We start from the raw sequence: 15,783 nt of genomic DNA on the forward strand, positions 1-15,783 counted from the left end.
ATCCATGTTGGGAGCACTGTTCCAGAGGACTCCCTGCGTAGAACATGTCCCGTTACTTGTTTCTGTTCTAACCCATTAGCCTTAGGAGCAGGATCCGGACATTTCCACTTAGGGAGCTTGGTTCTGTGGCGCTTGAGAGTGCACTCTGTAGGCAGCACGCAGATGCACTTCTATGTGGCTAAGCAAGGGTGGTTTGCCATGTCGGTGGCACTGTTCCCAAGGTCTCCGTGTGTAGGTGATGTGCAGCAAGAGCTTTCTGTCCTGGCACATCGCGCGTGCATGTTCCAGGCCACCCGTGTGCATTCAGCAGAGGGGCGGAACGCAGATGGTGGTTTTGGTGGCAAACAAGGTCTCTTTGCCGCGTTGGCAGCACCATTCTGCAGGTCTCCCTGTGGAGGTGCTGCTCAGCGACTGCTTTCTGTCCTGGCACTACGTCCTTTGGAACAGCGGCTGCACGTTGGCACTGTGGAGCCGCGCTCCAGGACACCAAAGCGATGCAGCAGAGGATCAGTACGGCAGTGGTGTTTAAGGTGGCAAGGCAAGGGCAAATTACCGTGTTGGGGGCACCTTTCTGGAGGTCCCCACGTGTAGGAATTAAGTTGATATTTCCGTAAGTCCTCATAAAGCCCGCTGGATTATTTTTGGTGGGCTTCAGCTACAGAATGAGCAGTGAGAAGAGTGGGAGCAAGGTGCTCACAAGTGGGCTTTGTTACCCTTAGCAGGCACCAGAAGGTTCCCTGAAGCTGCTGATTGTTCCGGGAGAGTTGAGCTTGGAGAGAGAGGAAGGTGTGCAGGGAGTTGGCTTCATTTTATCGTGTTTTGCTGAGATGAAAAGCATGAGTTGAATTTGGCTTTGCTTTGGGAAGAAAGGAGTTTTGGTTTTGTTGGAGTGCTGGGGTCTACCGATGTCCATGGGCTTCTCCTTGGCTTCTCCTCCGCTTGCTGCCTTGAGCCCTCGCTGTGCTTATGAGGGAGAGTTTAGTGGTTCCTTCTTCCTTGAGGTCTAAGAACAACAGCACGGCAGAGAAAGGAGGTAAGGAGATGCGGAAGGAGATTGCCTGCTGCCCTTAGAGTGCTATGGAGAAAGCAAGTTGTCTCTTTTCTGAAGGTCTTAAAGCTCTGAAGAATTAGTTTGACCTGGCATGACGGGAATGGTATGGAATAAGGGGTGGACACTGTCCTGGTTTTGGCTGGGCTAGAATTGATTCTCTTCCCCGTGGCTGGCGCAGTGCTGTGTTCTGGCTTGGTTCTGGGAAGCACGCTGGTAGCGCACCGATGTTTTAGCTGTCGCTCAGTAGCCCTTCGGCTGAGCAAAGGACTTTGCAGTCTCTCCTGCTCTGCCAGTGAGGAGGGGCACGGGAAGCCATGAGGAAGCAGAGTCAGGACACCTGACCCAAGGCAGCCAGAGGGGTATTCCATAGCAGAGCACGTCATGGCCAGTATAGAAAGTGGGGGGAGTCAGCCGGGAGGCGCAGGTCGCCGCTCGGGTCAGGTTGGTTATCGCTGAGCGCGTGCCGAGCAGTTGCATTGCGCATCAGTGCTGGTTCGTGTTTCTCTTTTCCCTGCCTAGACGTAGAGGAGCAAAGTTTGTTGGAGAGCTGTTCATAGCGATGAGATTTGAGCTTTTGTCTTGGTGCTGCAGGTTTGGTTTTTAACTTGTTGTCGTGATTTTGTTCTTGGGGCTGAGGGACCGGGGAGCGGCCGAGGGGAGCGGCGGGGCTGGGGGAGCGGGGAGGCGCTGCGGGCCCGGCGGGCTCCGGCGATGCTGCAGGTGCGGCTGTGCCGAGGCGGTGGCGGGGCCGGGGCCGGCGGACAGCGCGGGCTGAAGCCGGTCCCGTGCCGGGCGGCGCTCGGGCCGGTGTCGCTCCCCAGGGCGGGCCGACGGGGCCGGGCGTTGCCCGGCGGCCGCTGGAGCGCGAGTGGCCAGTGCGTCCGTTGTCGGGGAGCGCCATGGAGGGCCAGCGGCTGCCCGCTGCTCTCAACCCCAGCCATTTCCCGGCCAAGCTCTGGGAGCTGGTGAACAGCCCGCGCTGCGGCTCCGTGCGCTGGGATGCCCGCGGCGAGGGGCTGCTCATCGACCAGCGGCTCTTCGAGCGAGAGCTGCTGGGCGCGGAGGCGGCCGGCGACGGGGCGGCGCTGGACGGCGAGGTCTTTAAGACCAGGAACTTCGCCAGCTTCATCCGCCAGCTGAACCTCTATGGGTTCCGCAAGCTGGGGCCGGGGCCGGGGCCCGGGCCCCTGCAGGACCCGGCGGGGGGCGATGGCGGCAGCTCCGCCGGGGCTCTGCTCCATTTCTACAGCCCCCATTTCCGCCGCGACCGCCCCGAGCTCCTCGTAAACCTCAAGCGCCTGACGAGGGCCAACAAGGCGAAGCTGGCGGCCGGCCTGGAGCTGCCCAGCCGCCCGGCACAGCGCTCCCAGCTCCCGCCCTCGACGCTCGGCGAGGCTGCCAGGCCCGGTGAGCTGGGGTGGCCCCGGGCTGCGGGGCCCCGAGAAGCACTGGGTGCTGCGGGGTTTCTAGATCGGCACCCCCGCAGGCAGCAGGCTTGCCTGACCTTGCTGGCGGCCGCTCAGCTCCGCCGCTGCGGGAAAGCCGTTGTTGTTCATGCAGGGAGATGGGCTGCCGGCAGGCACGGGGAGCGAGGTTCGCGTGTGGTTCCGTCTGCCCCTCGGCTGCAAGACAGCCTCCGTCGGGGGCTGCAGTAACAACACCCTCACCCTGGCTCTGTGGAGCTGGCACAGCCCTACCAGATGGACGTTCCTTCTCCTTGAAGGGTTGCTCCATAAGCTGTCGTTAAATCTGTGTGAAGCGATGGGTAACCGTGTGAGGGCAAGTACCATTTCATGAAACCGTAACTGACCGAGAGAGGAAACCAGGGAAGATGAAAGGGAATATCTTGGAAGTAACAAAACGGCAAAGTCTGAGCTTTTTTACACTCAACCGGTTGAGCTACCTGGAAAAAAGCTGGCTTTGGTTTTGTTTTCCTTGACAAACTGAAGGACTTGTGATCAAGTGCTCTCAGAGTCACGTTTAGGATTTGGACATTGCCCCTGCCTTGGCTGCCCCTGTGCTGTCCGCACTGGAGTTCGGTAGAGCCCCGCTTCACCATTCCCCCTTTATTTTACCTTACTGCCTGATGTAACGCGCTGCACTTCCTAAACGGCTTGTGCCGGTTTGGTCAGCTCCTGCGCATTTTGATTTCTAATAGCGCATTTCTAAGTAGGGATCACTTGCTCCTGAGGGTTTCAGGAGACTGAATGCTCCAGAGATGGCTGTGTGTTGGCACAGCACTGGTGTTCCTGTGTGTTCAGGTGGTAGTGCTGCAGCAGTTACTGTATGTTTAGGTGTAAGAATAGAGTCTGTTTCTGGATGAAGAATATCGGAGCAAAGGTGGTCTTCCCAGGGAACGTTGTGGAGCCTTGGCTCCTCATCCTGCCTTTCAGGGCCAGTGAAAACTCCTTCCCTTAGTCCTTGTTTCCCTTTGTTTTGCAGGACTGGTGACTGCAGGAGAGGCTCCTCAACCTTGTCATCCAGACAGCTGCTTTCTGCCCTCCAGCACAGCCGCCTCATGCCAGGAGCCCCCTGCTTTCCAGGCAGCGACTTCCCAGCAGCCTCCGGTCCCTTCCAGACCATGGCAGGGTTCTGTTGCGTGGCTGCCATGGCACGGGGCTCTCCCAGCTTTCCCAGGCCAGGGGGCTCCCTTTCCCGTCCTCCACAAGTGTTGCACGGAGGTCACGTACACTCTCCAGACCGTGTGCTCACTTCTGCCGCTTCAGCGAGGGGCTCCAGCCGGTGCTGCCCTTCCAGAACGGGGCAGCTGCGCGTCTCCAGGGCAGTGCTTGCAAGGCCGGGATCCAACAGGTACGGCAAAAGTTCTCCGCTTGCTGCTCGAGAAGTTCCTGCCAAGTGATGCATGAAATGTTTTCCGCCAGTGCTCTGTCACTGCGTGTGTATCTGACGCGTGTGCTCGCAAAGAGATGTGTGTTCCCTGTCCGTATACTTGCAACCAGCCTGTGACAGAATGTGCTTTAGCCGCTCATTTCTTCTGGCTCTGATGAGATGAGCTGTATCAGAGACAGGAGAGCTTAGAAATGCCTTCTCTGCAATGAGCAGGGAAGGACAAAAGCGTGTGGGTGAAGCAGGTGTGTGTGGAATCTTGATTCAGCTGGAGCACTTGAAGTATTACAAAAGAATTGGCCCCTTTGCCAGCCGAGCCCATCAGTGGGATTTCCACAGGTGCAGTTTTTCTTGCTGTTAGATCAGGCACTGCTGCAGCTGGCAAAAAAAAACCAAGAAAAGGTGGTGTGAGTGCAAACCGTTCTTTCTGTGCACCCTTCTGCACTTCAGACCCGGTCAGAATCGCTCACCAGTCTGGGCTGCTACACGGTTACCTGTGTTCTCGTCCCCTTGATGTACAGGCATTACAGCGCGTTTGATTCACGAGCTGCTTTCACTATAAGCTCTACTAAGTGCAAGAGTTGTGCAATTTCTACTTTACTCATAGCTTTTTATAGCCTATGGTGAGGACGTTACGTTTTACACCTGCCTCCTGTTTCACAAGCGCTTTTTCCCTTTGGGTTCTTCCTTTTCTTCTCTTAGAAACTAGGCTCTTTGTACTACATGTTTGTTTCCTTAGGATCACTCCAGCAGGTTACAGCCAATCTCTCCTTTGCTCTCTCGCCCTGTTTTTACAGTAGCCCTTTAGGTTTCTTTGGTGGTTTGCTTGCCTTTGTCAACATCCTTTGGCGTTCCCAGGGAGTGAAGCCCAGGTATCATTCGATTTTTGGCACAATCCAGAACTGTAATATGTTTGCAGGTCACAGGGTGTTCTTCTGAAAGATGTCCAGATTTCATCCTAAGGTTGCTCAGAACGAGCTTTTGAGGTAGCAGGAGTCAGACACGTGTCTCGTGCTGCTGTGGAAGGATGTCCACGAGCTCGCTCCCTGTTGTTTAGCTCTTGTGTTTGTTGCTCCAAAATGGACAAAAGTTCCCCTGATCACGTGGCCGCCTCAAGTCACACTTGTACCATTTAATTACTGTGAACATTGGCCTAGATTTGATTTCATGGGGGATTTCTCTCTCGCCCAGAAGGACTGCAGATTTTAAAGATTCTCTGTCCTGCCAGTAGTGCCTTTCCTTGTAAGTTCTCTCTGCGTGGCACCAAAACCTGAGACCCGCAGAAACTGCTTCATCTACAGAGCTGCTTTTTGGAATAAGATCCCATTTTCATTCCAGTGTGTGTGCGTGAACATGCATGCCCTTCCTGTCTGAATCCCCTTTCTGTGGCGTGTTGTGTTGAGACAGTCGAGCAGCCAAATCCAAAAAAGGTGATATTAAGATAGAGAGGAGTGAATATGAAGATTCCGTGTGTGTTGGTTAATTCTGCAATGCGTATGTTGGATCTGTGTCTACATACTTTAGAAGAAATATGTTTTAAGGTGGAGAACTCAGTCTTACAATCGGCGGGGAGGTCATAATCCATTTCAGGGAGTTGGCTTACAGAGCGGTTACTGCAGTGTTTAATGCAAGTAAGCAACAGAACTGTACACCCTGGGCACCAGTTCTGGCAGTCTGATCCCTGTGTTTGAATTTTGCAGGCACCCCGCAGTGTTCACCCCCTGCCCAGGGAGGTCTTCTGAGTGTCAGCGCCAGTGCTGCTGCTGCGGCGTCCACCGACTTCGTCTTTGTGCAGGTGAGTGCAGCGCACAGAGAGCAGGGGGAAGGGAGGAGACCCCATGCATGGACCGCAGGGTTCTGGGTTCTTGCAGCAGGAAGGAGAGAAGTTTGGGACTGGATCTGCTTTCGAAAGGGAAAGTAACGTGGTTTGCCAATGGCCATTTGAAAGCACCGCTTTGAAACACGAAAGGGGCAGTGCTGTAATGCAGGTGAGGTTTCAGGGCAGTGGGATTGCGGGTGTCCTCATCGGCAGAGTGTTCTTTTCCTCGAAAAGTGTTATGTTTGACTTCACCATAATTCGCTTTAGTTCACGAGTCTCCGTTTATCTTTGAAGAAAGTCCTTGCCTGCACAAAATGGGATTCTTTAATGTTATGATACTGGGAATCAGCTCCACTTCTGTGTCCCAGACAACTTGTGGCAGTCCTGAGTTTCATTGTCTGCGTGAGAAGAACCAAGTTGACTTTTGGAGTTGGCCCCAGCTCAGAGCTATCCTATCCTATCCTATCCTATCCTATCCTATCCTATCCTATCCTATCCTATCCTATCCTATCCTATCCTATCCTATCCTATCACTGGAGAGCTCCAGTGCTACCTGTCAATGCTTTCTAGAATTCTGGTGGAAACTGCACCTTATTGGGTGGCCTGGCTTATGAAATAGTAAAAGAACCTCAGTAAAAATGCCAGGGCTTCCTTTCGCATTCCAGCAGCTTGGAGATACTTTTTTCCTCAGAGGGAATAAGCAAAGCAAGCTCTGCTGGTGTGTGCTGAAAAAGGGTTGACCTGCACAGTCCTCAGAAGCAGTAAAGCCATCAGCCCTGACTCAAAACGATTGTGATTTTTTGATCTGGAAATTCCCTGTGTTTTGTTTCTCGCAGAGTCCTGAATTGCAGCCACCTTCTGCAGCTGAATGCCTGCCTTCTGATGGGGCACATCATGCATCTGAGGACGAGGAGAAGTTGCCGGAATTAAGTTACGAAGATGTGTTTCAGTTTCTCGAGGAGATGTATGCATCACAGAGCGCTGATGTAGTGACACCGGAGCCTGCAGAAAGCTGGGATGGAGAGCTGTTGGAAAGCTACATCAATGCGGCCATAGAAAGCGCTGCTGCTGCTGAAACAGCGCAAGACTCTGTGAGCACACAGGGAGCCCCTGAAGAACAGCTGGATCACAACCCAGCTCAGCCATCTGAAATGTTTGCTGTGGATGAGCTGTTCAGTGCAGAGCAAGTAAGTGCTAAATGGAGGTAAAACTCCCCAGGAAACTATTGAGTGGTCTTTGGGTTTATTTCATTTGTTGGTGTGTTTATTTAAAGGAGAATGAGAGTGTTAAATGTGGATCTGCGAGGGAAGAGAGAGAGCTCACTTCAGGAAGCGAGGCAGTGAAGAAAGCTGCGGAAGAGCCAGGGTCCTCTGCAAAACCTCCGTGCAGGAAGAGAAGACACAGCTCACAGCAGGGTAAGTCCCTGCTAAGAGAGCCTGCCTTTTTTAGAGGTGGCCAAGACAGCTGCTCTGAAACTCTTGCGGCAAGGGGAGATCACAAGAGCTGAGTTATTGTCTGCAGTGTTAAGTACCTCACTGGGCCTTCAGTTCAACTCTTGCACTCGTAGGAGCTCTCGGCGTACTTGCCGACACGCTTCTATACGCAAGCTGGTGGTGAGGACTCCTAGGTGGACCAGGGAATAAATTCTCTCAGTCAATAAACGCTGAAGTTGTGGGAGTTGTGTCAGAGCCCTGCATGTCACAGTACACAGCAGTGAGATGCAGGCTGTGGGTATGTTTGCTGGAGGGTGAGAGTGCCACAAAGGGAACTCCGACTAATGAGGTGACTGTTGACGTAAGAGGGGAAAACCCCACCACGCTGCCCAAGTGAGTGCCCGAGCGCAACCTTTGTGGCTCAGATCACTAAATAAATGTCACAGCAGCCTGCTGATACGTGTGCTGCAACACAGGAGAAAAACACGCTCAGATTTTCAAGTCGCAGGCCGCCTTTGGCCAGATTGGACTGTCCCTGATGGCAGCAGAGGTGCTGTGCGTGCTGCCAGCTGAGCCGTAGGCAAAGCCTGCCACTTCCTCGGTGGTGTTTGCTTCCTAGATCCCCAGGAGCCGGAAGGTGGAGCCTGTAAGCGGGGCTGCTTCTGGAGGAAGACGGCGGAGTGAGGAGCGTGTGAACCCGTGGAGCGGCTGGCGGCTGGTTCCCTCCTGCGAGTCCGGCAGCAGCGCTCGGCACAGAGCTGGAGCCTGGGTTCAGGGTCAAACCTCTTCTGTTCTGTTTCCTAACTCTTATGTCCTTGATAGCTCTATTCCTCAATTTATGTGTTATTTCTAGCTTTATTCCTAAATCTGTATGTTATTTATAGCGTTATTTATAACTTAATAAGTTATTTATAGCTTTAGTCATAAATTTATATCTTATTTATAGCTTTAGTCATAGATTTGAATCTTATTTCTAGCTTTATTCCTAAATTTGTATGTTATTTATAGCGTTATTTATAAATTATTTTATTTATAGCTTTAGTCATAAATTTATATCTTATTTATAGCTTTAGTCATAGATTTGTATCTTATTTATAGCTTTAGTCATATATTTATATCTTATTTATAGCTTTAGTCATAGATTTGTATCTTATTTATAGCTTTAGTCATAAATTTATATCTTATTTATAGCTTTAGTCATAGATTTGAATCTTATTTATAGCTTTAGTCATAGATTTGTAGCTTATTTATAGCTTTAGTCATAAATTTTTATCTTTATTTATAGCTTTAGTCATAGATTTGAATCTTATTTCTAGCTTTATTCCTAAATTTGTATGTTATTTATAGCGTTATTTATAAATTAATATGTTATTTATAGCTTTAGTCATAAATTTATATCTAATTTATAGCTTTAGTTATAAATTTGTATATTATTTATAGCTTTAGTCATAGATTTGAATCTCATTTATAGCTTTATTCATAGTTTTGAATCTTATTTGTAGCTTTAGTCATATATTTATATCTTATTTATAGCTTCAGTCATAGATTTGAATCTTATTTCTAGCTTTATTCCTAAATTTGTATGTTATTTATAGCCTTATTTATAAATTAATATGTAATTTATAGCTTTATTCCTAAATTTATATCTCATTTATAGCTTTATTCATAGTTTTGAATCTTATTTGTAGCTTTAGTCATAGATTTGTATCTTATTTATAGCTTTAGTCATAAATTTATATCTTATTTATAGCTTTAGTCATAGATTTGAATCTTATTTATAGCTTTATTCCTAAACCTGTGTTATTTATAGCGTTATTTATAAATTAATATGTTATTTATGGCTTTAGTCATAAATTTGTATCTTATTTATAGCTTTAGTCATACATTTGAATCTTATTTATAGCTTTAGTCATAAATTTTTATCTTTATTTTTAGCTTTAGTCATAGATTTCAATCTTATTTATAGCTTTATTCCTAAATTAGTATGTTATTTATAGCGTTATTTATAAATTAATATGTTATTTATAGCTTTAGTCATAAATTTATATTTTATTTATCGCTTTAGTCATAAATTTATATCTTATTTATAGCTTTAGTCATAGATTTGTATCTTATTTATAGCTTTAGTCATAAATTTTTATCTTTATTTTTAGCTTTAGTCATAGATTTCAATCTTATTTATAGCTTTATTCCTAAATTTGTATGTTATTTATAGCGTTATTTATAAATTAATATGTTATTTATAGCTTTAGTCATAAATTTATATCTAATTTATAGCTTTAGTTATAAATTTGTATCTTATTTATAGCTTTAGTCATACATTTGAATCTTATTTCTAGCTTTATTCCTAAATTTATATCTTATTTATAGCTTTAGTCATAGATTTGAATCTTATTTCTAGCTTTATTCCTAAATTTGTATGTTATTTATAGCGTTATTTATAAATTAATATGTTATTTCTAGCTTTATTCCTAAATTTATATCTTATTTATAGCTTTATTCCTAAGTTTGTATGTTATTTATAGCGTTATTTATAAATTAATATGTTATTTATAGCTTTAGTCATAAATTTATATCTTATTTATAGCTTTAGTCATAGATTTGAATCTTATTTCTAGCTTTATTTCTTAAGTTTGTATGTTATTTATAGCCTTATTTATAAATTAATATGTTATTTATAGCTTTATTCATAAATTTATATCTCATTTATAGCTTTATTCATAGTTTTGAATCTTATTTGTAGCTTTAGTCATATATTTCTATCTTATTTATAGCTTTAGTCATAGATTTTTATCTTATTTATAGCTTTAGTCATAAATTTATATCTTAATTATAGCTTTAGTCATTGATTTGAATCTTATTTATAGATTTATTCCTAAATCTGTGTTATTTATAGCGTTATTTATAAATTAATATGTTATTTATAGCTTTAGTCATAAATTTGTATCTTATTTATAGCTTTAGTCATACATTTGAATCTTATTTCTAGCTTTATTCCTAAATTTGTATGTTATTTATAGCGTTATTTATAAATTGATATGTTATTTCTAGCTTTATTCCTAAATTTATATCTTATTTATAGCTTTAGTCATAGATTTGAATCTTATTTCTAGCTTTATTCCTAAATTTGTATGTTATTTATAGCGTTATTTATAAATTAATATGTTATTTATAGCTTTAATCATAAATTTATATCTTATTTATAGCTTTATTCCTAAGTTTGTATGTTATTTATAGAGTTATATATAAATTAGTATGTTATTTATAGCTTTAGTCATTAATTTATATCCTATTTATAGCTTTAGTCATAGATTTGAATCTTATTTATAGCTTTAGTCATAAATTTATATCTAATTTATAGCTTTAGTCATAAATTTGTATGTTATTTATAGCTTTCTTCAGAAATTTATATGTTATTTATAGCTTTATTCATAGTTTTGAATCTTATTTATAGCTTTAGTCATACATTAATATCTTCTTTATAGCTTTAGTCATCAATTTGTATGTTATTTATAACTTTAGTCATAAATTTATATCTTATTTATAGCTTTATTCATAAATGTGTGTCTTATTTATAGCTTTCTTCAAAAATTTCTCTTATTTTTAGCTTTATTCATAATTTTATGCTATTTATAGCTTTATTAATGAATTTATATGTTCTTTATAGCCTAATTAATAAATTTATATCTTATTTGTAGCTTTATTCATAATTTTATGATATTTATAGCTTTATTAATAATTTTATGATACTTATAGCTTTATTAATGACTTTATAGCTTTATTCATAAATTTGTATTTTATTTATAGCCTTCATAAATTTTTATGGTATCTATAGCTTTAGAAATAATTTTATGTTATTTATAGCCTTCATAAATTTTTATGTTCTTTATGGCTTTATTCTTTTTTTCTGTTATTTATAGCTTTATGTATAAATTTATTTCTTCTTTATAGCTGTATTCATTAATTTGTATCTTATTTATAGCTTTATTCATAAATTTAAATGATATTTATAGCTTTAGTAATGACTTTATAGCTTTATTCATAAATTTGTCTTTTATTTATATCCTTCATAATTTTTTATGTTATTTGTAGCTTTATTCATAAATTTATATGATATTTATAGCTTTAGAAATAATTTGGATCTTATTTATGGCTTTCTTCAGAAATTTATATCTTTATTTTTAGCTTTCTTCAGAAATGTACATCTTATTTATAGCTTTATTCCTAATTTAATGATATTTATAGCCCTATTAATGAACTTACATGTTCTTGAGAGCTTTATTCATAAATTTGTATGTTATTTATAGCCTTCATAAATGTTTATGTTATTTATAGCTTTCTTCATAATTTTATGATATTTGTAGCTTTATTAATGAATTTGTTATTTATAGCCTTCATAAATTTTTATGTTATTTATAGCTTTATTCTTTTTTGTTATTTATAGCTTTGTTTCTAAATTTATATTTTATTTGTCGCTTTATTCATAATTTTATGATATTTATAGCTTTATTAATGAATTTATATGTTCTTTATAGCTTTCTTCAGAAATTTTTATGTTATTTATAGCTTTCTTCAGAAATTTATATCTTATTTATAGCATTAGTAATAAATTTGTATTTTATTTTTAGCTTTCTTCAGAAATGTATATCTTATTTATAGCTTTATTCACAGTTTTATGATATTTATAGCTTTATTAATGATTTTATGTTATTTATAGACTTCATAAATTTTTATGTTATTTATTGCTTTATTCTTTTTTTCTGTTATTTAGAGCTTTATATATAAATTTATTTCTTATTTATAGCTGTTTTCATAAATTTATATCTTATTTATAGCTTTATTCATAAATTTAAATGATGTTTATAGCTTTAGTATTGACTTTATAGCTTTATTCATAAATTTGTCTTTTATTTATATCCTTCATAAATTTGTATGTTATTTATAGCTTTATTCATAAATTTATATGGTATTTATAGCTTTAGAAATAATTTGGATCTTATTTATGGCTTTCTTCAGAAATTTATATCTTTATTTTTAGCTTTTTTCAGGAATTTACATCTTATTTATAGCTTTATTCATAATTTAATGGTATTTATAGCTCTATTAATGAATTTATATGTTCTTGAGAGCTTTATTCATAAATTTCTATGTTATTTATAGCCTTCATAAATGTTTGTTATTTATAGCTTTATTCATAAATTTAAATGGTATTTATAGCTTTATTCATAAATTTGTATTTTATTTACAGCTTTCTTCATAATTTTATGATATTTGTAGCTTTATTAATGAATTTGTTATTTATAGCCTTCATAAATTTTTATGTTATTTATAGCTTTATGTATAAATTTATTTTTTATTTATAGCTTTATTCGTAAATGTGTATCTTATGTATAGCTTTATTCATAAATTTCTATGTTATTTATAACTTTACTCTTTAGTTTATATGGTATTTATAGCTTTAGTAATAAATCTGTATCTTATTTATAGCTTTATTCATAGATTTTTATCTTATTTATAGCTTTATTCATAAATTTATATCTTACTGATAGCTTTCTTCATAAGTTTGTATTTTATTTATAGCTTTATTCTTATTTTTTTATGTTATTTATAGCTTTATGTACAAATTTTTTTTTTATTTATAGCTTCATTCTTTAATTTGTTTCTTATTTATAGCTTTATTCGTAAATTTCTATTTTATTTATAACTTTACTCTTTAATTTATACGGTATTTATAGCTTTAATAATAAATTTGTATCTTATTTCGAGCTTTAGTCATAATTTTTATGTTATTTATAGATTTATTAATATTTTTTGTTATTTATAGCTTTATTCATAATTTTTATTTATTTATAGCTTTATATATACATTTTTTTCTTATTTTTATCTTTATTCATAAATCTGTGTCTTTTTTATGGCGTTATTCATAGATTTGTTATGTATAGCTTTTTTCATAAATTTGTTGTTCATAGCTTTATTAATAAATGTAAATGTTATTTTTAACTTTACTCCTAGCATTATATGTTATTTATAGCTTTATTCATTTTTCATTTATAGCTTTATTCTTAAATTTGTATGTTAATTATAGCTTTATTCATAAATTTGTGTGTTATTTTTAGCTTTATTCATAGATTTTTATTTTATTCATAGCTTTATTAATAAATTTCTTTTATAGCTTCATTCATAAGTTTGTGTGTAATGTATAGCTTTATTAATAAATTTCTGTTATTTATAGCTTTATTCATAAGTTTGTGTGTAATTTATAGCTTTACTAATAAATTTGTTATTTATAACTTTACTCGTAAATTTGCCTGTTATAGCTTTCTAAATTTGTTATTTAGCGCTTTATTCTAAATTTGTATGCTGTTTATAGCTTTATTAATAAATTTATGCTATTTTTAGCTTCATAAATTTCTCTCTTATTTATAGCTTTATTCATAAGTTTGTATCTTATTTTTAGCTTTATTCATAAATATGTTATTTTAACTTTTTTCATAACTTTGTATGTTATTTATAGCTTTATGTATAAATTTGTGTTATAGCATTATTCATAACTTTGTTATGTGTAGCTTTATTAATTTATTTTATTTATAGCTTTATTCATAACTTTATTGCTTTATGTATAAATTTGTTATAGCTGTATTCATAACTTTGTTATGTATAGCTTTATTAATTTATTTATAGCTTTGTTAATAAATTTATCTGTTTCTACCTTTCTTCATATATTTGTATGTTACTTATAGCTTTATTTCTATATTTATATGTTATTATTGCTGTCTGCGTAAATTTGTATGTTACTTATATCTTTATTAATAAATTTATGTTATTTATAGCTTTCTTCCTAAATGTGTATCTCATTTATAGCTTTATAGCTGCGCAGCACGTGTCCAGCTCCTGTTTCTGTCCTAAGACATTAGGCTTAGGAGCAGGTTCTGGACACTGGCACTTAGGGAGCTGGAGTCTTGATTACTGGAGTGTGGTGTCCAGTGAGGCTTTACAGGATTTTAGGTGTGGAAGGAAGTGAGGATATCCATGTTGTTGGCGCTGTTCTGCAGGACACACTGTTTAGAACATGTCCGGGTATTTGTTACTGTTCTGACACATGAGGCTAAGGAGCAGGATCTGGACATTCACACTTAGGGAGCCGGGGTCTCGATTGCTGGAGAGTGGTGCCCTATGTGGCTTTACAGGGATGGACTTGTGTAAGTAAGTGGGAATATTCAAGTTGGTGGCAGTGTTTTGGAGAGCACTGTGTGTAGGACATGCCCAGCTGTTTGGTTTTGAACTAACGCATTAGATTTCGGATCAGGATCTGGACATTCACCCTTCGGGAGCTTGGTTCTGTGGTGCCTGAGAGTGCACTCTATTTAGGCAGGACGCAGAAGTATGTATGCGGCTAAGCAAGGGTGGATTGCCATGTTGGTGGCACTGTGTCCCGAGGTCTCCCTGTGTAGGTGATGGGCAGCACGAGCTTTCTGTCCCGGCACATCGGGTGTCAGAGCAGGTGCCGGGCGTTTGCAGTCTGTGAGCCGTGCTCCCCAGGTTTTCCGTGCGGGTCCTTCCCTCCGTGCGTGTCCCGTGCCCGCCCTCGGGTCTCCGCCAGCAGGCTGGCCGCGGTGCGGAGCGGCTCCAGCTCCCTGGGGCCGTAGTTGTGGTGGCTGCCGTTTCCCTGGCACGAGCAGGTTCTCAGCCTGCAGGTGAGGGTTGCTGTTCTGCAGGGGTGTCTTGTTTGGGGCTGGGGCGGGGGGGGAGCTTCCCCCGGCTGTGCGCGCTGTCGGCTCTGGCCACGGGACCGAGGGTTGAGCCAGCGGGGTTTGTGTTCATAGTGCCCAGCGTAGGGAAGGCAGGAATCTTGCTTGTTTTCCATGCGGACTGCAATAAAAGGAAGCCCTTGATGTGACGGAGCCATCCCTTTCTTACGGAGCTGCGGGATGAAGGATGCTGCGAGCGTGCTGCGGAGCACAGAGCGGCTGCTGCGGGGCCCAGCGGTTTGTCTCCCAGGGAGACTGACTCCGCAGGTTCCCCAAAGGCTCTCCGAGCCGCGGTGCCCAGGAGCAGCCCCCGGGAGCAGCACGGGCAAGGCTGGATGCAGCCCTCCGCGGGGGGGACACGACCCTGCGGTTTGCCCGCGATGAACAAGAGCCCTCCCTCCGCCGCTCCCCGCGTTGGTGCCCCCCGCTTCCCCCCAGCCCCCGGGGCCTCCCGCCGGGGCTCTCCGCGCCGCTGCGCTCCGCTCTGCCGCTCCCGGCTCCGCTCCCGCTCCGAGCCGCTGCCGCTGGGTCTGGCGAGGCAGCACCGGCCCAGAGAAGGAGCCCCTGGAGCGGCTGCACCGCGTGGGAGCGCTGCTGGGCAGCGGCGGCTCCGGGTCCGTGCCCTCGGGGTCCGCCCCGCCCGTCCGACAGCGCCCCGGTAAGTGGCGGGGAGGCGGCGGGGCGGGGTCAGCTCAGCCCCGCGCTGCCCTCGGCTTGCAAGTGGCGGTCAGAGGCGTGCGGCGGGAGCGCATCTCCTGTGCGGGGGTGAACCGGTGGGAGCGGGAGGGGGGCAGCCGGGACAGCGCCAGGGGAGCGGGCAGGGAGGCCCCGGGGGTGCCCGGTCCCGGTGTGTCCGGGAGGGGGTCACCGGAGCATCCCCCAAAG

The 15,783-nt window shown here is 41.8% G+C and overlaps 1 protein-coding gene across 1 annotated transcript; it reads left to right on the plus strand.

The window, feature by feature from the left end:
- The first annotated feature begins 1,950 nt into the window (after positions 1-1,950).
- On the plus strand, positions 1,951-7,834 carry LOC133275198 (heat shock factor protein 5-like). Its single transcript, XM_061465055.1, has 7 exons — positions 1,951-2,458; positions 3,494-3,873; positions 5,237-5,239; positions 5,610-5,693; positions 6,554-6,904; positions 6,991-7,132; positions 7,770-7,834. The coding sequence occupies exons 1-7, from the start codon at positions 1,951-1,953 to the stop codon at positions 7,832-7,834; spliced, it is 1,533 nt and encodes a 510-aa protein (XP_061321039.1).
- Positions 7,835-15,783: the final 7,949 nt, after the last annotated feature.

This window comes from Pezoporus flaviventris, unplaced genomic scaffold (genome assembly GCF_033815535.1).
Source record: "Pezoporus flaviventris isolate CSIRO_AGI_PZ_B2104156 unplaced genomic scaffold, CSIRO_AGI_Pfla_v1 ptg000037l, whole genome shotgun sequence".
NCBI classification, from domain to species: domain Eukaryota; kingdom Metazoa; phylum Chordata; class Aves; order Psittaciformes; family Psittacidae; genus Pezoporus; species Pezoporus flaviventris.

Bases quoted from the DNA above. Each gene is read 5' to 3' on its own strand.
- LOC133275198 (XM_061465055.1), top strand. From the start codon at position 1,951: ATGGAGGGCCAGCGGCTGCCCGCTGCTCTCAACCCCAGCCATTTCCCG. The intron at 2,459-3,493 runs GTGAGCTGGGGT...TTTGTTTTGCAG, and splicing joins CGGCGAGGCTGCCAGGCCCG to GACTGGTGACTGCAGGAGAG. The intron at 7,133-7,769 runs GTAAGTCCCTGC...TTTGCTTCCTAG, and splicing joins AAGACACAGCTCACAGCAGG to ATCCCCAGGAGCCGGAAGGT.